Source organism: Cherax quadricarinatus, chromosome 19 (genome assembly GCF_038502225.1).
Source record: "Cherax quadricarinatus isolate ZL_2023a chromosome 19, ASM3850222v1, whole genome shotgun sequence".
Taxonomy (NCBI): domain Eukaryota; kingdom Metazoa; phylum Arthropoda; class Malacostraca; order Decapoda; family Parastacidae; genus Cherax; species Cherax quadricarinatus.
Window position 1 is genome coordinate 47,599,528 of NC_091310.1, and position 24,319 is coordinate 47,623,846.

The 24,319-nt window shown below is 39.5% G+C and overlaps 1 protein-coding gene across 3 annotated transcripts in view; it reads left to right on the forward strand.

Annotated features, from left to right (window-relative positions):
• LOC128688385 (branched-chain alpha-ketoacid dehydrogenase kinase-like) overlaps positions 1 to 23,313 on the forward strand; it is a gene marked incomplete at its 5' end in the record, with an annotated part of 43,564 nt that extends 20,251 nt beyond the window's left edge. The window contains 4 exon segments of one of the 3 annotated variants that reach the window (XM_070086802.1): positions 682 to 820; positions 13,961 to 14,131; positions 14,259 to 14,444; positions 18,360 to 23,313. In XM_070086802.1, coding sequence (XP_069942903.1) covers positions 682 to 820; positions 13,961 to 14,131; positions 14,259 to 14,403 — 455 coding nt within the window. 3 annotated transcript variants of the gene reach the window in all.
• Positions 23,314 to 24,319: the final 1,006 nt, after the last annotated feature.

Genomic DNA, 24,319 nt, shown 5'->3' on the forward strand with positions numbered 1-24,319 from the left:
TCTCTCAGATACTCCAGATTTAATCCCATTTATTTCCCCCCACCAAAACTCCCCTACCCCCTTCAGCTTTGTTTCGCTTAGGGCCAGGACATCCAACTTCTTTTCATTCATAACATCAGCAATCATCTGTTTCTTGTCATCCGCACTACATCCACACACATTCAAGCATCCCAGTTTTATAAAGTTTTTCTTCTTCTCTCTTTTATTAAATGTCTACAGGAGAAGGGGTTACTAGCCCATTGCTCCTGGCATTTTAGTCGCCTGATACGACACACATGGCTTACGGAGGAAAGATTCTTTTCCACTTCCCCATGGACAATAGAAGAAATAAAGAAGAACAAGAGCTATTTAGAAAAAGGAGAAAAACCTAGATGTATGTATATATATATGCATGTGCGTCTCTGTGAAGTGTGACCAAATTGTGAGTAGGAGTAGCAAGATATCCCTGTTATCTAGCGTGTTTATGAGACAGAAAAAGAAACCAGCAATCCAATAGTTCTTATTTGAGATAAATTTTTTCTTGTTAGTATTGAAAAATCCACCATTATATGGTCAACAAGATAGCCCATACAACCTACAGTTCAAAAGGTTAATGGCTGATTTACAGTACAACATTAACCATAGTGTTTGTAAGACATTAGCTACTTTATTTTCATGCACTGTACTTTTATTTTTATTTAGTGCCACTGGATTATATCCTACCGGAGATATTGAAGAATGCAGTACGAGCAACAATAGAGAATCACTCAGAATATGAGGTGATACAGCTCCCACCCATACACATCACTATTGCTTCCAATGACATAGACTTCATTATTAGGTGAGTTGAACTATGAGCTATATTTACCTATTGTTAAAAATAAAGATGATTAACTTTTTATATCTGGATTATTATTACATTTTTGATGCAGTAAACCCTTAAGGGTCATACATCATCTGTGAGGCAATTAAGTTTGATACAAGGAAAGGGATAGCTCTAATTCCTTTGATCAAGAGCTCTTCAGCAACAAGACCCAATTCCCCCCTCCCTTGAAGTGAGAATATGCACACAATTCATCCCACAAGCTTTTAAATGGAATTTTGTATCGTTTGATTCATTATCAGTATTTGCTGCTAATTTAGAATATCTAGGGTTTCTTATTTGCAGTATTTGATTATCCAGTATTTTTACTGATGGGCATCCCATGAATATTATTATTATTATAATAAAAAAGAAGCACTAAGCCACAAGGGCTATACAGCATCCCATGAATAGATTTGATTATCTGTTGACTTTCTCAAATTACCCATATCTTTTATGTTTGGTGAATGACCCTTAACTTGAAAATTAGCCATATAGGATTTCACTCAAAATGTGCTCAGTCATTCTTTGACTAATTCTGTCTATATTCCTGGCATTTTTTTCTTACGACTGTCACTAATAACCATTTTAGTGGTAGAGTAAATGTTGGATAAAATGGATTAATAGGGAGGGAGGACAGGGGGGGGGGGTTAAATTTAACGAAAATTCTGTAGTATAGAAAGTTTCAATTAAGCAGGTGTAGTTCACCTAATTGATCGATACCAGACGTGGACAAACACTCAATAAAACATTCTTAGTCCACTATGTTGATGGAGTACCAGACATACTAAGAACAAACTGGAGTATAATACAATATCTGTAAATGTACCTGAAAAGAAAATGGGTTAAAAGTACAGCATAGCACAGCTCTTGAGAGTACAGTACAGGGTGGGGACCCCACCAGCAGTAACAGCCTGGTCAACCAGGCTGTTGTCTCAGTATTACCAGTAGATGACTCACTACCAACCGTCTGTGTGAATCACTGACTGTTATTCACGTTGCTGCTGACCATAGCATGTTTTTGAACACTGCTCACCCTCTAGGCACTGGTGGGTCAGTCTGAGATAGAGAGCAGAGAGAGGCAGGGCGGCTGATGGTGCTTCCCATACTTTCCGTTATAATTATACGTACTAACCAGCCTACGTGAGTGTTTTTACCCCATCCACGTCGTTGAACCCACGTGACAGTTGCTGCTGGTCACCTACATATCCATCACAGCCTGGTTGATCTGGCACCTGGTTTAAGATACTTGTCCAGTTTCCTCTTGATTTCTACACTTATCCCAGTGTTTCTGATCTCTTTTGGTAAAATGTTGAATAGTCTGGGGCCATTGACATTGATACAGCATTCCCTAATTGTGCCTACTGCATCCCTGGTGTTATTTTACACTTACATATCTCTCACTCCAGTATGTTATGGCAGTATGCAGATTTGGGACAAGGCCCTCAAGTACTTTTCAGATATATATCAAGTATCTCTTCCATTCCAGCAAGTACATATTTAGGACTTTAAGGCATTCCCAGTTATTTAAATGTTTTATTGGCTCTAAGTGGGTCATAAACAATCTTTGCATCTGTTCCAGCTCTGATATTTCTCCTGCTCTGAATGGGGCTGTCAACACTAAGTAATATTCCAAATGAGATACGAGCAATTTGAAAAGGGTCACCACTTGCACCATAATCCACCTTGTCATCTTTCTGGCTGTCATGACTTTGATCTCATTGAGTTCTTTCTTTTCAAGAAAGGTCAGCTGATGTAATTACTCCCGAGTCTTTTGTGTGTTCCTTTCATTCTATTTGAGGATCCTCTCAAGTTTCATATATTATTATTATTATTATAATCAAAAAGAAGCGCTAAGCCACAAGGGCTATACAGCAAGTTTTGTATAGTGTCCCTTTTGATTATTATTATTATAATCAAAAAGAAGCGCTAAGCCACAAGGACTATACAGCGCTGCAGGGCAGGAAGGAAGCGAGGGCATCAGGTGGAAAAAGGGAGGTGGATGAGTAATAGGTTACGGATAACAGTGGAGCAGTGGATGGTGAAAGGGTAAAGGGCAGCTAGAGACTGAGCTAGAAAGGGCTGAGGGGAGTGCGTAAGGTATCATCATCAGAGTTTGTGGAATAAATCAGTCGTTGTCAAGAAGTCAATGAGAGAGTCAGGATTAAAGGAGGGTCCATCAGCAAGAAGGGAAGGTAAAGAGAAAGTAGTCGAACGAAGACGGCGTTGGAGGTAAATTCTGCGTGCTCGTTGATAGAGAGGGCAGTCTAACAGAATGTGGCTAATCGATACTGGAACTTGACACTGCTCAGAGAGGTACAGGGTGCCTCTCCATGAGATACCCGTGAGTAAGACGAGTGTGGCCAATGCGAAGACGGGAGAGAGTGGTCTCCCAACCACGGCACTGATGACAAGAAGACGGCCAGTAACCTATGCTCGGTTTAATAGAATGAAGTTTGTTACCAAGCAGAGTTGACCAACGTTGTTGCCAACGGGCAGGAAGGTGGGCAGCTATTGTAGCAAAATAGTCCAGAAATGGAACACCTCTATAGGAAATTGGTAGGTCATGTACTGCTGACCACGCAGTAGTGTCTGCCTGTTCATTGCCCTGTACGTTGACATGACCAGGGACCCAACAAAAAATAATATCTTTATGCTTCGTAGAGATACGGCGTAGCCAAAGTTGGATACGGAGAACTATGGGGTGAGATGTATCAAATTTTCGTATAGCCTGTAGAGCACTAAGGGGGTCTGAGACTACCACAAATGATGACCCAGGCATAGATGCGATACGAATAAGTGCTGCAAGAATGGCATACAGTTCAGCAGTAAAAATGCTAGCCGAAGATAGTAAATGTCCCCGCACGACGCTGTCCGGAAACACTGCTGCGAATCCGACGCCGTCTGAAGACTTAGAGCCATCTGTGTACACAGTGGTGGCATGAGAATGAGAGTGGAAGTGATCAAGAAAAAGAGAGCGGGAAGCCGCCGTAGGCAGTTGAGCTTTCGAGCAAGGGAGTGAGAAAGAACAGACCCGAACAGCTGGAACTTCCCAGTGGGGTAGGGAAAAGTGAGATGCTACATGAACATATAAAGGTGGTAACTGAAGGGAAGACAAGAGTGAATGTAGGCGAAGCAAACAGGGGCGGCGAACGAATAAAGAATGTCTACTAATATCGGTGACCATTCTATAAATGGAAGGATTGTGGAGATCGTGAGAGCGTACATAGTAGCAAAGGCAATGGGCATCACGGCGATCAGACAAGGATGGAACATTCGCTTCTGCATAGAGGCTCTCAACAGGGGAAGAGCGAAAAGCACCAAGGCACAAACGTAATCCTTGGTGATGGATAGAGTTAAGGCTAGAGAGAGTAGCAGGAGAGGCCGCGGAATAAATCTGGTCACCATAATCAAGTTTCGATAAAACGAGGGCTGAATGTAAGCGAAGCAGAGTTCGATGATCAGCTCCCCAGGAAAGATGAGCAAGGGTTTTAAGAACGTTTAGCCGGCTGTGACAAGTTGCCTTCAGAGAGGTAATGTGAGGTTTCCAGGATAACCTACGGTCAAAGAGAAGGCCTAGAAACCTGACTATCACGTTTGGGGATACGGGAGCCATAGAGATACAAAGGATGATCGGAGATAACAGAGCGTCTAGTGAAAGTAATTTGGTGAGTTTTGGTACTTGAAAATTTAAACCCATGCGTGGTGGCCCAAGTGGAAACACGGTCGACCGCATGCTGGAGAGAAACTGCAATAAGATGACAGTCAGCGCCTGCACAAGCAATAGCGAAGTCATCAACATAGAGTGATGACCAAATATTGGGTGGAAGAACAGAGGCCAAATCATTTATAGCAAGGAGAAAAAGTGTTGTGCTTAGAACACATCCCTGAGGGACACCTTCAGCTTGGACGAAGTCCGGGGAAAGAACATTATTGACTCGAACACGGAAATGTCTGTCAGTTAAAAGGTTCTTAAGGAAGGATGGTAGATTGCCTTGGAGGCCTAAGGAATGGGCCTGGGCCAAAATATTATACCTCCAAGTTGTGTCATATGCCTTCTCAAGGTCAAAAAATATGGCAATAACTGAGTGATTATTCGCAAAGGCATTACGAACATACGTGTCCAAGCGTAGTAAGGGGTCTATGGTAGAACGACCCTTACGAAAGCCATATTGACTAGCGGAGAGACTGTTGTGTCTCTCTAAATACCACATTAAATGTCGATTTACGAGACGTTCCATCACTTTGCAAACTGCACTAGTAAGAGCGATGGGACGATAGTGGGAGGCATCATGTCCTGTAGTACCCAGTTTGCGGAAAGGGAGAACAATGGCAGATTTCCACAACTGGGGAAGAACTCCTTGTGCCCAAATAAGATTGAAGAGGTGTAAGAGGACTACAAGGGCTGACCGATGTAAATGTTGTAACATACGAATATGAATGTCGTCAGGCCCAGCTGCCGATGATCGGCAAGCTGAGAGCGTTGCCTCTAGTTCTTGAAGTGTAAAAGGCACATTATACTGTTCTTCTCTGAGAGAATAAAAGTCCAAGGGTACTAACTCTCTGGCAGACTTTGAGGAAAGAAACGAGGGGCATAGATGGAGCCCTTGGGAAATACGGACCAGATGTGTGCCAAGTTCAATGGCAACGTCGAGAGGGTTTGCTACATCAACACCAGCGACCCGTAGAACAGGAGCCGGGTCAGGAGAGTATTTACCACTCAATTTCCTCACTTTTTTCCAGACTGCACTCATAGAAGAAGCAGAGGTGATGGTGGAAACATAGTCTTGCCAACAAGTGCGTTTAGCTTCACGGATGACACGGCGAGCGATTGCACGCTTCTGCTTAAAATCAAGAAGTCTCTCAGCGGTTCTATTGTACCGGTACCTACCCCATGCAGCGCGTTTCAAACGTACTGCACAAGCACAAGCAGGAGACCACCAAGGCATGCACTTCTGAGAATGCCTGCCTGAGATTTGGGGTATAGAATGAGAAGCTGCAGTATAAACTGACATCGAGAAGAGGTGTAGGAGCTCATCAATGGAGGATGAAGAAGGAACCTCACTAAAAGCAGTGAGGTGTGAGTAAAGGTTCCAATTTGCCCGATCAAATTGCCAGCGAGGGCTACGGAAAGGTGGTGAATAGGAAGGAGAAGTAAGAATGATTGGAAAATGATCGCTGTCATGTAAGTCCGGTAGAACAGACCAGGTGAAGTCTAGTGCAGTGGAGGAAGAGCAGACTGATAGATCGATGCAAGAGAGAGTATGAGTACGAGGATCAAAATGGGTGGGAGTACCCGTATTTAAAACATGGAGGGGGTGATAGGCGAGAAAAGCCTCCAACTGGATGCCACGTGAGTCACAATGAGACCCCCCCCAGAGGAAATGGTGGTCATTAAAATCACCAAGTAACAGAAGTGGTGGTGGTAAGGATGAAACAAGAAAGGCAAAGTCTGGGATAGAAAATGCTCGAGAAGGAGAGAGATATAAAGAACATATTGTAAACCACTTATTCAAGTGGATACGGGCTGCAGTGTAATGCAGCGAGGTATGGACAAATAGTCGACAGTACGGAATATCATTGCGTAGAAGAAGGGCACTTTCATTAAAGGTCCCATCTGAGAAAGGATCCGAAGAATACAATAAATTATAGCCTGAGATAGGTTGGAAAACAGCCGAGTGTAATTTTGGTTCTTGTAAGCAAGCAGCAACAGGGGAAAACTTGGAAAGCAACATCTGAAGCTCACCCCGATTACCCCTGAGGCCGCGGATATTCCACTGTAAATAGGCCATGATTGGCGATGAAGAAAATACCAGGAATCTGTAGGTAAAGGCACCTACGGACTAGAGGGGTTAGAAAAGTCAACGTGTGGTGGCATTGGAAGACGTTCAAGCAGCGAAGGAACGGAGCGTTGCGAAGAATGGGGTTGTGAAGATGGAGGAGAGGGAAGAGAAGGAACAGGAAGTGAATCAGTGTCCATTGAAGGTTTAGTCTCTGCAATATATTCTGAAATGGCTTCAAGTGTTTCTGAATTCAAAGATGTATGGGAGACCATATTGGAGATAGAAGGAGGAGGGTGAGTAAAGATTGGGACAGTAATGGACTGTACCAAAGTAGAGGGGGAGGGAAGAGTGTAAGGGACTGGAGATGAAGTGTGGGGGGGGACAGAAGAGGCAGAAACCTGGGAGGTGGCAGAAAAGGGAGAAACTTGGGAGAGGACGGGGGTGGAAGGCATAGTACGAGGAGGAGGGTGAATCTCCACACTTGTAATGGAGCCAGAGAGAGGATAAGAACTAGGTACAGAGACTGGAAAGGTAAAGTGTGGAGGTGGAAGAAGGGAAGGAAGGGGCAAAGAAGATTTGAGCAATGTGGATTTTTTGGACTTCTGAGAAGTAGAGGGGCGATTGGTATTAGGTGTCGTACGAGGTCTTGTTGATACTGGGGCTTGTGAGGAAGGGCGCGAACATGTGAGAACAGACTGAGTTGTAGTCGGGACGTCAGAGCCAAGGACAGCAAAAGGATTAGATGCCGGAGTGGCTATGGGAGCGGTAACAACAGAGGAGGCTGCATAAGATGGGACCCCAAAAGTGGGGGGATGTTTGGAAACACGAGAATAAGAAACACGGGGTAGTCTCCCTTGGAGGCGGAGATGAGTAACTGCCATAGCATAAGGGAGACCTCCTGCCTCTTTGAGGCAACGGATTTCACGTTCATTTAAGTAGACCTGGCAATGGCGGGAGTACGAAGGGTGAGCTTCATTACAATTAAGGCAAGATGGAGGTTGACTGCAAGATGTATTAGAATGGTCGTCGGCACCACAGACTGGGCATTCAGCCATAGATCTGCAATATTTCGCTGGGTGACCAAAACGCCAGCAATTTCTACATTGTTACGGTGTAGGTATCGCCTTTCGAACTTGTAACCGATGTCCCGCGACATATACAGAGGACGGTTGTTCTCGGCTGTTAAAAGTTAAACGAGCCACATTGCAAGGGTAACGTCTCCAACCCTGGGCAGGAAGGACATAAGTGTCTACTTTGAGGATTGGGAGATCCTGGAGTTCCAGCTGTTCAAAAATGTCATTGCCACATGACTGGAAATTCTGTTGGACTATGGTATGGGACAGAATGACAGTACCACTACAAGAATTGAGAGAAAGATGTTTTTCAATAGTGATAGGATTAGTATCGATATTCGAAAGGAGAGAAAGATCATGAGCTTGGGTAGCATTCTGGACAGTGACAATGAGCGTACCGCTCTTGAGAGCATGAAATGAAATATCTCGACCATCATGACGCAGGAGTGCTTTGCCAATACTATGGTCAGAAAGGTAGGCAGAAGAAGAAGTCGGTCTTAAAGTAAAGAATTTAGTCCTTTGTGTGGTCCGAAACTGAGCGTGGAGAGGGAGTGCTTGACGTGTCGGTCTTTTCCGAGTAGAATGGGAAGGTAACGAAGGAGCATCATCAGGAGATTGACGTTGGCGTTTAGGAGTAGGACCGGAATTGGTCCGGCGTGAAATGGGCGGGCAATTCGAAAATTGCCGTACCATAGAGGGAGAAGCCGGAAGCATAGTCAAAGGAGAGCGGAGTTCAGACAAATCGAAGGAGTCAGTCGAAGCCCCGGTACCTGAAGCGGGTGAGGAAACAGCACCAGCAAGAGGTACAGGGGCATCAGGAGTGTCCGAAGAGTGGTCTAAACACAAGGCAGGGTCAGAATGGGGTGCGGTATCAAGAAGGGGCCCGGGGGTTGTTGGTTCATGGATTGGGTTCTCCATGGTTAGGTTACTCCTTTGCTTTTTGTTTTTAAGAAAAAAAAGAAAGAAGAAAAGAAAATAAAAATAAAAGAAAGAATAAAAAAAGGGGGGAGTGGGGAGGAATAGTTCCCAGGAGGAATGAAAGGGCCGGAAATCTCCCTCCGCGCCCAAGAGGACCTCAGCACCGCTAGTAGCGCAGATGCAGCATGGAACCCGTGCCATACCCTACCCTTCATGCCAGTAAATCAGCAATCCGGGATAGCAACCTCACATCTGCTGAGCTACCTCGGTGGACAAAAGAGAGGGCGGCCGGATATCCGCCACAAAGCATACCTCCTTCGGCCACCACCCCCGGAATCCGAAAGGTGGCTTCCAGAGATACACCCGTCGCCCAAAAGACACCCAAAGCTACTCCGGGATACCGGAGAGGGATCGGGACATCCCCAGGCGATCCAGATTCCACGGCAAACTACGCCACCGCCAAGAACCTCAACGGAATGGGATGGACCCCGGTGTCCTTTCCCCTACCTAGGAACTAGCGCGCCTGTGGGAGAAATCCCAAAAAGAGGAATGGCAAAAGGGAGGGGTGGGGAGGAGGAGGAGGAGGAGGAATGGAAAAAGGGGAGGATGGGATAGGGGAGGGGAGAATGGGGGGTAATTAGGTTCGGTCTGAGGAAGAAGACCGACAGGTCTAATTCCTCAGACCAAGAGCCTCTTCACCACGCCAAGGAGCCCCCCTTGAAGAGGTGTCCCTTTTGAATTCTTCATTCTTTCGATACCTAAGCAGCTTGATCTTATCACCATTGAACTTCGTGTTGTTTTTCACTGCCATGGGACCTCTGGGAGCATATCTTCTTATGAATTTATTGGTATGACTACAGTAGGACTTCACTTTTCAGTGTTTCACCTTACGGCATTCCGCTAATACGGCGATCTCAAATTATGACCAAAACTTTCTATACAGCAAGCGATCTTTCAAATACAGCATGCTCCACCCACTTTGTTTACATTCTTCATGAGCACATATCTCTATTATGTAATAATCACTCTTGGGCATATTAAATGTCTAATTTTATGTCAGTATATTATTATTATTATTATAATCAAAAAGAAGCGCTAAGCCACAAGGGCTATACAGCTTATGTCAGTATAGACATTTTCATTAATTCATCTATGATATTTTCTTCATTATTACTATTATTATTATTATTATTATAATAAAAAAAAAGAAGTGCTAAGCCACAAGGGCTATGCAGCGCTGATATTTTCTTCAAAACTATATAAAAAACGCGTTACATAGCATATAAACATGCTATTTATATGCTAGGGAGGTGTGGTTGCTGAGTGGAGGGAAAACATTTATGTAATGTTTTCCCTCCGCTCGGCAACCACACCTCCATAGCATATAAACAGCATGTTTATATGCTATGTAACATGTTTCTTATATAATTTTGAAGAAAATATAGATGGATTAATGAAGATGTCTATATTGACATAAAATAAGACATTTAACCCTTTCAGGATCCAAGGCCAAAATCTGAAGTGGTGCCCCAGTGTCCAAGAATTAAAAAAAAAAAAAAAAAAAAAAAAAAATTTTTTCTTATGAAATGGTAGAGAATCTTTTTTTGAATGTAATAAAACAAAAAGTACGAAATTTGATGGAAAATTGACGAAATTATGCTCTTGTGAATTTTGATGTGTCAGCGATATTTACAAATCGGTGATTTTGCCGACTTTGACTCCCATTTTAGGCCAATTACATTATTCCAGTCGACCAAATTCTTAGCTATTTCACTAGTATTACTTCTATTCTATCGATTGAGCACAAGAAATCGCCAAGTCAACTGTTTCAACTACAAAATAAAGTGATTGGAAATTGGTAATTTGGCCAATTTAACACAAAATTCAAAATATTCCAATTTCAAAATAGGGTCCAGAATAAACAATGTAGGTATTCCTGGCACTAAACTAACATTTCCTCTGTTCATTAGTTATGTTTTGAGGCTTTGCAAATAAATTCCATTTTGATTTTTTATTCACATAATGAATTTTTATTCACACCAAAAAATAGAAGATTTACTGTTATGCAATATTGTAATAATTGTATAAATATCATCACCACATTTGTGAATGTATATTAGACCCACCAGCTGGCGTGTATTAGATGTGTGAGGTCGTTTGTTTACTCTTGAACATCGGCAAAAATTTAACATTTCCGCCACTTTGAGCTCAGTTTCAAGCCATTTCCAGTGCTAAAACCAATCAAAATTATCTCTATTTCTGTAATATGTCTTCCATTCTATCAAATGAGACCAAGAAATCACAAATACAACTATAAAAAACATATGAAAAAACAATGCAAAGTCGCTGTTTTAATTGAAAATCATGGTCTCAGTTTTTTCTCTCATTATACACAGTGTGCTGCAGGATTTGTTTTATGTGGTGCACACATACCACATAGATGTATTCTCTCATATCTAGGCCCAAATGTACCACTCACAGTTTATCAGAGTGAGCTGAGCTCATGACGTAGATCTACGGTTTGGACCCTGAACGTAAAGCCGTAGATCTACGGGACGGACCCTGAAAGGGTTAATGTGCCCAAGGGTGAGTGTTAGTATTATTAGTATTATGTATACTAATAATACTAACACTCACCCTTGGGCACATTAAATATCATATTTTACATTAATATAGACATTTTCATTAATCCATCTATGATATTTTCTTCAAAATTATATAAGAAACATGTTACATAGCATATAAACATGCTGTTTATATGCTATGGAGGGGTTGTTGCTGGGTGGAAGAAAAACATTACATAATACTAATAATCACCCTTGGGCACATTAAATGTCTTATTTTACGTCAATATAGACATTTTCATTAATTCATCTATGATATTTTCTTCAAAATTATATAAGAAACACATTACATAGCATATAAACATTTTATGTTTATATACTATGGAGGTGTAGTAGCCAGGCAGAGGGAAAACATTACATCACTCCCCTTAATTGTTTACAATTCTCTGCTTGAATTATTTATTACTTCATGTGTTTATGATGGCATCTAAAGGTAGTTGTTAGAAACGATTAAACTCAGTGAACGTGGTATGTCATTGGTAATAATATGGCTCTGGGCCCCATTAAATATCGTGTAGCTATGTAGGTAGGTATAGGTATGTAGCCCAGGCGAACTACATACCTACATTATTATTATAACATAATTATATGTATGTGTACCTGTACCTAAGTATGCCTTCACTCAAGGAGTCATTTCTTCTAAAAATAATGTTACATGAGAATTCGAGTGTTTCTCTTTACTTATTCTACTTTATCAACGTGGAGACAACTTATACACAATGTAAAGTGACGAAAACCAGACGCCTTCGTCTGGTTTGTTTACATTACATGTGGGTGGGGTGGAGAGGGCTGCCCTGGCTGGATTCCATACTTCCCAGACCTGACTTCCTACAAATAAAACTCGCCTCTCACCCTACATTAACCCTTTCAGGGTCCGTCCCGTAGATCTACGGCTTTACGTTCAGGGTCCAAACCGTAGATCTACGTCATGAGCTCAGCTCACTCTGATACACTGTGAGTGGTACATTTGGGCCTAGATATGAGAGAATACATCTATGTGATATGTGTGCACCACATAAAACAGATCCTGCAGCACACTGTGTATAATGAGAAAAAAAAACTGAAATGATTTTTTTATTAAAACAGCGACTTTGCAGTGTTTTTTCGTATGTTTTTTATAGTTGTATTTGCGATTTCTTGGTCTCATTTGATAGAATGGAAGACATATTACAGAAATAGAGATGATTTTGATTGGTTTTAGCACTGGAAATGGCTTGAAACTGAGCTCAAAGTAGCAGAAATGTTACATTTTTGCCGATATTCAAGAGTAAACAAACGACCTCACACATAATACATGCCAGCTGGTGGGTCTAATATGCATTCACAAATATGGTGATGATATTTATACAGTTATTACAGTATTGCTTAACAGTAAATCTTCTATTTTTTGGTGTGAATAAAAAATCAAAATGGAATTTATTTGTAAAGCCTCAAAACATAACTAATGAACAGAGGAAATGTTAGTTTAGTTCCAGGAATACCTACAGTGTTTATTCTGGACCCTATTTTGAAATTGGAATATTTTGAATTTTGTGTTAAATTGGCCAAATTAACAATTTCCGATCACTTTAATTTGTAGTTGAAAGAGTTGACTTGGCGATTTCTTGTGCTCAATCGATAGAATAGAAGTAATACTAGTGAAATAGCTAAGAATTTGGTTGACTGGAATAATGTAGTTGGCCTAAAATGGGAGTCAAAGTCGGCAAAATCGCCGATTCGTAAATATCACTGACACATCAAAATTCGCGAGAGCATAATTTCGTCAATTTTCCATCAAATTTCGTACTTTTTGTTTTATTAGCTTCACAAAAAGATTCTCTACCATTTCATAAGAAAAAATCAATTTTTTTTCTGAAAATTCTTGGACACTGGGGCACCACTTCAGATTTGGGCCTTGGACCCTGAAGGGGTTAAGACTACAAATATTTTAAGTTAATGAATGTACTGTACATATATATTATCACTCTGGGGAGCTTTAATTAAATATCGTAGTACATTATTGTATCGCTCTGGGGAGCCTTAATTAAATATCGTAGTACATTACGTGTGGGTGGGGTAGGGAGAGCTTCCCTGGCTGGATTCCATACTTCCCAAACCTGACTTCCAACAAATTAACTCACCTCTCACCCTACATTAAGACTACAAATATTTTAAGGTAAGTAATGGGTGTGCTGTGTATTTTACTTTTTATTGTTTTTAATGCCTAATTCTATTGCTAACATAATATATGTTCGTGTAAACTTGTTACCTGGCATTTATATGCATTTATAAGTAGAAAAAATGGCGTTCTGCTTTTTGGCGATGTCTGCTTTCCGGCAATAGCCTGGAACCTAACCTGCCGAATAAGTGGGGCCCTGCTGTATCTCTAAAGGATATATAACATATTTTAATTTTGGGAAGCCCAACAGTAAAGTGCTGACAATGTCAGGAATTTATACAAAAAAATGTACCCTTTCATTCTATAAATTTTTTTTTTTTTTTCAAAATCTTTCCTGTCCCCCACACAATTTTTTTTTTCTGGGTATGCCACAGTTAATTGGCTAAGATATGGGGAACTGACATTGTAACCTGACAGTCCTCTCACAGCAGTTCTTCGCATTTTTTCACGAGGTGTCTGTGTACAGTAGTAGACTGATGTATATATGCAGAGTTCTTATAAACTTTTCATACAATTTTTATGCTATGTTTTGTATCAGATGGTAATAAAATATGGTTATACAGGATCAGTGATCGTGGTGGTGGCATCCCTCATCACCTCAAAGTTAGAGCTTCAGATTACAATTTCACTACAGCTAACCACAGCAGTGATTTTGGGGCAGAGCAACAAGAAGGCGTTTTTTCCAACATGATGGAAGCTGTTAACCCCAACCCTGCTGGAGGGCCTATGTATGGGTTAGTAACTTAAGTGTTAGTATATTTTTTGTGTGAATAATATTCTTGCTCGAGTAAATATTTAAGTTCATACTTCCTTCATGCCCATCTGTATTTATGACTGAATGCTTATGGTTATCTTATACAGATTTGGATTTGGACTGCCAACTTCAAGAGCATATGCAGAGTACATGGGTGGTAGTCTAGAAATTCAGACCATGCAGGGAATTGGAACAGATGTTTATCTCCGAATGAAACATATCAACAGTTCAGGAGCATCATTTAGAATTTAGATAAGCTCATCAATAAAAAATTTAACCACATAGGAAGAAAGGTATCTAAATATCTGAATTCAAAAGTAAATTGTCTTAATGTCATGATTATTGTAGATGAAATATTTTATCTCCCAATTATTCCATTGAACTTCCATGTAGATTTGGTAGCTCTGATTTATAGGACATTATGTAAATAGTATGCCAACTGAATTTAATTAATGTCTTGTATTGTAATTCGATTTCATATTGTCTAACACTTACCCGACTTGTAAAAGATTGTATTTGTATACAATAACTATCACAGCACGTACATGTGCTGATCAGATACATTTCCTATTCACTTGTCATACACTATGATATACAGCTCATGAAGGTTTAAAGAAATGCAGTAGCCACCTGCCTAACGACTGTTCACATAAAAATTTTGAATAGTGTCCAAAATAAAAACATTAGGACCCTTCCCCCTCAGTTTTCTTAATGAGTGATTGCTTTCACTTGCATAATGATCAGATAATGTTTTTAAATACATAGGATGATACTGGTAAAGTATGCATACAGAATTGGTACTGTTTTGAGCACTTTGCTTTTGGATCAGAATGCTAGTTAATGACAAGAAATAAAAAGGGTGTCATCTAAAGTGACTCCCCTTCCAAAGATTATTTCCCTCAAGGGAAGTTCCTTGATGCTGGTGAGGGTCTCTTGATCTAAGGAATTACATCTGTGCTCCAATTCCTTGAATTGAGCGTGTATACCTCCCATTTCCCAGGTGCAGTACGACTTCTACAGGTTTGCATTTTCTCCACGACCCAAAATATTGATTAAATTAAGTGTATGGAATAGTTTTAGAGTGAAGTTCAGAAAGCCTAAAGAACAAATGGATTTGACAGTTAAAAATAGGAGAGGAGAGTTAGAGGTATTGGGAAGATGGAATATTTTGAGAAATTGTTAAATGTTGCTGAGGATAGGGAAGCTGTAATTTCATGTATGGGGCAGGGAGGAATAACATCTTGTAGGAATGAGGAAGAGCCAGTTGTGAGTGGGGGGGAAGTATGTGAGGTAGTGGGTAGAATGAACTGGGGTAAAGCAGCTGGGTTTGATGGGATAAAGACAAATGTTAAAAGCAGGGGAGGATATAGTTTTGAACTGGTTTGTTCTTTTATTCAATAAATGTATGGAAGAGGGTAAGGTTCCTAGGGATTGGCAAAGAGCATGCATAGTTCCTTTGTATAAAGACAAAGGGGACAAAAGAGAGTGTAAAAATTATAGGAGAATAAGCCTGTGAGTATACCTGGTAAAGTGTGTAGTAATTTTGAAAGAAGAGTAAGACGGAGAGCAAGATAGCAGATGAACAAGGAGGCTTTAGGAAGGGTAGGGATGTGTAGACCAAGTGTTTACAATGAAAAATATAGATGAACAGTGTTAAGATAAAGGAAATGAGGTTTTTATGGCATTTTAGATTTGGAAAAGGCATATGATAGGGTGGATAGTGGGGCAGGTGTTGCAAATGTTACTGAAAGCAGTGAAGAGTTTTTATGAGGATAGTGAGGCTCAGGTTAGAGTATGTAGGAGAGAGGGAGATTATTTCCCAGTAAAAGTAGGCCTTAGACAAGGATGTGTGATGTCACCATGGTTGTTTAATATATTTATAGATGGGGTTGTAAGAGAAGTGAATGCTCAGGTGTTGGCAAGAGGCATGGGGTTAAAAGATAACCTAACACAAAATAGGAGTTGTCACAGTTACTCTTTGCTAATGACACTATGCTTTTGGGAGATTCTGAAGAGAAGTTGCAGAGGTTGGTGGACGAGTTTGGTAGGGTGTGTAAAAGAAGGAAATTAAAAGTGAATATAAGAAAGAGTAAGGTGACAAGGAAACAAAAATTTAGGTAATGAAAGATTGGATATCAGATTGGAGGGAAGGAGTATGGAGGAGGTGAATGTATTCAGATATTTGGGAGTGGACATGTCAGCAGATGGGTCTATAAAGGATGAGGTGAATCACGGAATTGATGAGGAGAAAAAGGTGAGGGGTGCACTGAGGAGTCTGTGGAGACATTATCCATGGAAGCAGAGGGTAATGTCTGAGAGCATAGTTATACCAACACACTTATATGGGTGTGAAGCATGGCTTGTAAATGCTGCAGTGAGGAGGAGGCGTGTCTAAGGGCAATGTGTGGTGCAAATATTACGCAGAGAATTCGTAGTGTGGAAATTAGGTGTTGAATTACTAAAGGTATTATTCAGAGGGCTGAAGAGGGATTGTTGAGGTGGTTTGGTCATTAAGAGAGGATGGAGCAAAATAGGATGACTTGAATTATTATTATTATTATAATCAAAAAGAAGCGCTAAGCCACAAGGGCTATACAGCGCTGAGGATGACTTGAAGGGTGTGTAAATCTGTTCTGAAGGGGAGGATGGGTAGGGGTTGTCCTAGGAAAGGATGGAAGGAGTAAAAGGTTTTGTGTGCAAGGGTGCTAGGAGTGAATGGAGACAAATGGTTTTTGGGACCTGAAGCTGTTGGAGTGTGAGCAGGGTAATATTTTGTGAAGGGATTCAGGGAAACCGGAGGTGGGAAGTACAGTGCCTGCACTTTAAAGGAGGGGGTTTAGGATACTTGCTGTTTGGAGTGACATCTAAACTGTCATGTCTGGGCACCTCTGCAAAGAAAATGATTATGCATGAATGATGGTGAAAGTTTTTTTGGGTCACCCTGCCTCGGTGGGAGACTGCTGACGTGTTGGGAAAAAACTACACGGTAATATAATTTCAAATAAGTCATACATGATGAATAAAACATGTGCAACACTTTGGTATCTATTTCCAAAATCTTTTGCCTATACATTAAGCTTCAGTTGAATGCAAAGGTAACTAAAATTAAAGACATCGTCAGCAGTGGAGAGATGAAGATGATGCAATTGTTCCTTCAGCCTGAAAGTAGTTTTGGGGTGGTCAATCCATTATCCTTGAGAAGCATCCAGATCCATGGAAGATGGAGCTGTATACTACTTAAGGCTAAGGCAATGATCACCTCAACACTACTACTTAAAGGCTGATGGACTGATCACATCATCTTTACCTCTCCACTGCTGCCAAATCCAGTTTTAATCACTTTTATTTGACTGAAGTCTACCAAAGTGTTGCACATGGCTTGTTCATCTTGCCAGCATTGTTTACCATTAACATAATGATGCCTCATACATGTAAAAGTTGTATTATATAAGAAATAACATTTAATATATTTTGATCAGTAAGAATGGTGAAGAATTACAGGTAGAATTCACGTATGGTAACGTACCATAAAAAAAATTTTCTACAGAAACTACTTAAATTAGGATGCATCAAATGTGGTGTTTTATATGGTAGCTCTAAAAGAAAAGTGTCATTCTCACATTTTTTATAACATAAAACTGAAAAATCTTATTATTATTATTATCAAAAAATGAAGTGCTAAACCACAAGGGCCATACAGCACCACTGAAAACCCTTAGAAGTGAATACTTTATGAAATCTGATTTTTTTTTTTTTTTTGGCATGCAGAGTTTGCACTTTTTGTAACTACTGTATTTCCCGTTGGGTTTAGTGCTCATCTTGATAACATTAATCACAAAAAGTGATTATAAAAAAAATTTTAATTTAATATTTTTGCGCATGCACGTGAACTTGAGACCTTACCACATACACAGGTCTTATAGACATTATTATCCCATTAAAAGAGATGTGCTAAAGCAGTGTGGACCATTCAGTGCTCTTATAGGCATAATAAAGTAAATGTAAATGTGAGCAAGTTATAAAAAAAAAACTCCAGTCCCTACTTTCTTTGAAGTATTACTGTATACAGCATCATTCTTTACACTGATTTTAAAAATCAAGATTTTATTAAATAAAATATTGAAATACTTAGATACAATATTTCTTAAACTTATAGTACTGTAATATCATACAACATTTACTACAGAATATATTAATTATATCCATAGGAAGGGTAGCTCAGATACTTTGGATCAAGAGCCCATGAACATTGACACCCTCTTGAAGGAACTTCAGTCATTGGGGAGAGCTAAACCCATATGGATCATACAGTGCCTCAAGAAATGGGAGGCATTCATGTGTGTTCCAAGAGGAAAAAACATCTAAATTTGCTTGGAGCAAAAACTCATTGCCATTATCAGGTATTATATTTAGGGGAAAGTGCTCAACCATAGGGGGTCATACAGTGCTTGGAAAAATGGGAGGCAGTAATGAGGCCAATTCCTTGGATTGCCAGTATCAAGGAACTTTCTTTGAAGGGTGGTTGATATATTAGATTTAAAGCCTATCTTCTGCACGAGTTACAAAAGTTACTTCTCACCTGTACAACCAACAGTCAGGTATATTTTAATCCCTTAAATATGGATTAAAGTAAACTCTATGTACAAACACACAAATCATACTATATGGAAAACTACCCCTCCCATTTCCCGAGGCACTGTATGACAAATTTATTGCTTCCCCATGAAATATAAATAAAATAACATTTGAAAGCACCAAACCTGTAGGGGTCCTAGTGCTTTGACAGATGGCTCTCGTACAAAACAGGCCAAGCATCTATCAGAAAGAGCCTTTGACAAGTAACAGCACCCGGGAAATGGGAGGTAATTTGATTTGATCAAAGGAAGTGGAAGGTTGCTTAGTTTCCCTTTATCATAAGCCCTTCACTAATGTTCAGAAACCACTCTTGAAGAGGGTGGAATATAGACACGTAATATTCAGGATGACTTCGTACTGGATACTGGTATCTCCTTAAGGAGGAGCCTCAGCATTAGTGAGGGGCTCTCGATCCAAGGAATTGGATCTAGCCTTCTCTTGGATTGAACCTGATTGCATCAATCATGCACTGTAAGACCCCTAAATGAATGTTTAGCAACTGACCCCCTCCATTTTCTTTATAATCCTATATCATCAGCAACCTGTCAGGTAAAAGGACACAAGTGCAACTAATGTGACATTTTTTTGTGGCAACATTTTGTTCTCCAGGAGCTTTATCAAACCCAACCACTAACAGAAATATTTGTCCAGCCTATTTTTATGCTACACAGTAGCATTTATAACCTTTTTACTCATGTACAAGTCAACTTTTTCTACCACATGTATTACTATTACTACTACCACTAGTATTACAACTGCTACACCTCACTCTAAGCCTATATATACCCTCTGTGTCTATGTATTGTTTGTAATAGCTTAACAAAGCTCCTGGAGAGCAAAACGTTGCCACATAAAATGTCGCATTAGTTGCACTTGTGTCCTTTTACTCAACATATTGTTGGTAATTCTACCAACAATAACACATCAGCAACCTGTCTTACTCATCATATTTTTATATTTTTTTTAGAGTACGAGTCATTCTAATACTAAATTCATGAGGAAGTGGCTCATTTAATAGGATGTACTATGTATGTTATTAAACTGTACATCAAAAGTGTAGCATTGTTTCCCCACACCATATAAATCATACCTTGACTTCAATGCTGAAATACTTTCTTTCACAGTAGCGCATCAGACCTGTGTGGGTCATTCAGTGTACCATTTACTTAAATTTAATATATTTATCTATACTAATCTTATTTTTGTGTGTCATGTATTTTAGTCAAAATTTGTTTATCATGCTCTCCATAATTTCAAGATTTATTATATTCCCCCAAAAGGCTCTAAACTAATAAGAATTAATGAGCAAAGATTACCAAAGAATTATTGTCTGTAATCAAACCTTGAATTCACAGCCTTCTAAATTCACTTACTTTGATTATCCAACAAATCTTGTGAATAGATTTAATTATTAGTTATTTTGCACTCTCCCTTTTGTTTTGATTTGACATGTTACCTTGATTGAAAACTAGCCAAAGGATTTCTTTCAAAATGTTGTCATTCGATTTCCCAAAGATCTCTTACTGTGAGTTTTGATATTAATGATAGAGCAATATTTAGATAAATGACCTCTAAAATGAAGGTCCAAATCCTGATATAAAATTTATTATGTGAACATTCTGAAATTTAAAGTAAATTTAAAAGCAAATTAAGGTAATTAAAAAAATGATAGATGAAGTGTCAGTACTTAGGAATATAATACTTTGTAAGATTACTATAAATTAAGCATTTTGTTTGTGCGTGTGCACGCAAGCACGCACATACACACCAACTTCCCTCTCTTTCAGTTTGTGTACCATATACTAAACATACCTATTTATGCATTTATAAAAGATGGGATGGTAAAAGTGGAATAATCAAATGGCCTCGCAAATCTAATTACTTTTTCTTTGCAGTATTTTTATCTACTTCTCATAAGGTTATTGGTCCCCAACAATTTACATAAGAAGTGGACCCCATATACATATACAGCTGACTGTCAGTTAAGACTTGTTACATCTTTGAGAATGGCATATAATCAAAAAAAATTCCTCTACAATCAACTGAAATACTCCCCAAAAATGACAAACAAATTTTTTAAAAGTTGAAACAGTAGAAGAAAAAATAATGTAACTGTAGTTGGATGTAGTGATGTCATATTTAATACAATAGTCATGGATATAAAGTATATTATATTATAATCAAAACAGTGCTAAACCTACCAGGGTCATACAGCACTGGTTACACAAGTAATATTTCTTACCTTAAATTCTGGTTGATAGCATATGATGATTTTGAATGGAGTGGAGAAGTATGATGTGGTCCTACTAGGCTGAGGTGAAAGGTTGTGGAGTGTTGGCTGACGTTCTTCCATAGATGTTGCTGTCTGTACTGGAGCACTAAGGAATTCTGTAATGCATCTCTGAGTGTGTTTTACCATGCAGTGCTTTACAGAGCTGACAATAAGGATTATCAGCTGCTTCAAACACTTTCAGTGTTTCTAGCACTGTCAAGGTCCTCTTCAGTGAAAAAGTCTGCATGTTTACCAGTATAGAACTCCTCACTTAACCGTTGCAGTGTTAACTGTTTCTCTGCAGGTTCTTCTCGTCCTTGTCTGTTAGTTGCCTCCCTTTCATCTTGGCTGGGTTCTGCCCATTTCCTCAGGACATCTTCCTCACCTTTTAACAATTCATTTACGTCTTCATGCACATCTTCAAAAAACTCGCTTGGCAATCACCTTGCAAGCTGAACAATTTCCTGCACCTGTCTCAACTGGGGAAAACATGCCATAATTTTTTCCAGCCTGATTGGGGGCACTACATTCTATGCACTTTTGATGTAGCTGATGGCATGTGAAATGTTAAATTTATACCAAAAGTCTGGTATTCCAAGGTCTAAGCTGGTGTTCATGGCTGCAACAAGTTTCCATATCACTTTTTGTGTGTATACTTAAACGTCCTAATAATTCTACAATCCATTGATAAAAACTACTTTTTACACATGGATGTACATCCTTCGAGTTCTGGATGAGTAAGGGAATTATAGTGTGTGCAAAGAACCTTACATACAAGGTTCTTTCTGCTCAAGTAAAACACAACTTCTGGAATAAGAGGTATGCTTAAACCAATTGATAAATAATTTGTCATCCATGCAGACTGGTTTGACCTCCAAATAACTGGTAAGGGGGTTTTATCTATGCCTTTTAAAGCACAGGGAGTCTTGGACTAGCAAGTAACTAGGGCTTACGCTTAGTCACCTGATGCATTACTGCAGTAGCAAGTTGAAGCAGTCTTTTGCTACCTTGAATCCTGGTATACTTTTTCCTTACTAGCTGATGTAAGTTCTCGACAGCACCTTCCAATAAAACTCGTCTTGTCACCAAAAACACTTGCTGTGGCTCATAACCATCCTCAGAAATAATTTCCTACAATTCAGCAGGGAAATTCTCTACAGCCATGTGTCAGGTGCAGGGATTTCACCAGATAATTTAACTATGCAACCAAATGTGTAGTTTGAAAGTGTGGAACCATCCTGTATTAAACATGTACTCTTCAGGCCTTTCTTGTCACACACATTTTTATAGTACTCTAACTCTTTTTCCCTTAAGATTAAATTAAGCGGTGCTCCCTTCTTGGTTGTCTGCTGAATCCACTCTTATTTAGGTATTGTGACCTATGTCATTCTTGAAAGGTCACAACCAGTGTTACTCGTTGCACAAACCCTTATCTTCTCATTCCTTTTAATTGAACAAACTGATGCTTCATTGAGACCATAGACTCATGCTGTCTCCTCTAGTGTGCACCACTGTTAAGCTTATGTAAGATCTCAATTTTTTCAAAACACCAAGACTTTCACACTTGAAACTTCTTGCCACTTTCAACATCACTCACATTCCTCTTGGGTGCAGTGGTTCCTATCCAAAAGTGAGATATAATGATGAAAATAAAATAATGATTTACTAACACGGAGCTGAATATGGTATGGGAATGAGTAGGTATGGAGATCTGAGATGTGGGTGGTTGTGTACATTAAGTGCAACTATACCTCCCCCACAGAGAATGGTCTGACCTATAGGCTGGCCACAAAGGAGAGGGAAACACTCTTGTGGCATTCCACATTTGATCCTTAAATTTGAACTGCCATAAATGAGCATCACAGTCATAATCGAAAAAATGCAGCCATTTTTTTTTTTACTATCATATAGTCTTAATCAATGGCCTACCATGCACGTGAGCACACACAAATATATCATGGATAAGAATCTCTGTCTTATTTACAGTATTTTACTTTTGTTACTTGTAATGTTTAATTTATTGGTTAATTTAAATAATTTGTAAATAACTAACATTTTTGCTTCATTTTCACAACTATTTATTTTGCTGTGCATGGTTAGAGTTTATAGCCTGTGATACAGATTGTTCCTTATATAATTTATTCTATTAAGTACATAAATGTATTTTAATGTTCTCTTGACAAAGTATAAGATAAATGAATTTCAATATGCAGAATGTATTTTTTTCTTTAGTTAAAGATAAATGTATTTCTAAATTGAGTGTTTTTAAACCATACTTGTCAAAGCAGACTGGTTTAATATTTTCTTTGACAATAATAATTGTCAAACCAGATATGGGGTATTATTTAAAAACTTATGAAGAAAACAGTTAGAGCAGACTAAATAATTGTAATAATTTTGTGGGGGGGGGGGGGGGAGAGGGAGGTGTTATCCTACCTTGACAAAAATAAAAAAAAAAACTTCCTCTTTGGGCTATTTTGTTTGCACAAAAATAAAAAAAAAATATGGAAGAAATTTTTTATGCAGCAAAAATCTGAAGGGATTGGGAAGCAGGAGTGTGCAAGAGTAAAGATTAGTTGGGGTAGGGGAGAGTGCAAGAGGTAAATTAAAATCACAATTGGTGCAATAAGTTAGTTTCTCTTGAAAAATCTTAAGTGTCTGCATCTAAGGTAGGACGTTCAGCAAGGTCAGGTAGAGTGAGTGCTTTGGGGCAGCAGAGAAGATGGAAATGAATTGTGTGTGCCCAATGATAGGCCAGACAATCTATCAAGATGTGATGAGCTGACAGTGCAACCTGACAGCCCTTGTAGTGCAGTGCCAGGCATCTTTCTATGAAGTGTCCATGAGAGAGGCACAGCTGACCAATATTTTGGTGGGAGAATGCATTCTCTCAAATGACAGTAGTGGAAAATGGCCAAAAACCTAAGTGTGTTTTGACAGAAAATAACTTGTGGACCAATTCAGACCAACATTGTTACCAGCAGTTGTGGAGTTGAGAGAGCGCTGAAAAATAGTCTGAGTAAGGAATGCCCATGGGAAATTGCAAGGTTGTGAACATCAGAGTTTGTTGGGCCATTACCCTGAATATCAACATGTCCAAGGACCCAGCAAAAAACCGACATCTTTGCATTTACTAGAAATGTGGCATAGCCAAAGTTCATTGCTAAGGATGGGATGTGGGGAGTCAAATTTCTGGATAGCCTGTAAATGCTCTGTGGGAGTCAAAAATAAATATGAATGACAAGGCAGACTGAGAAAATG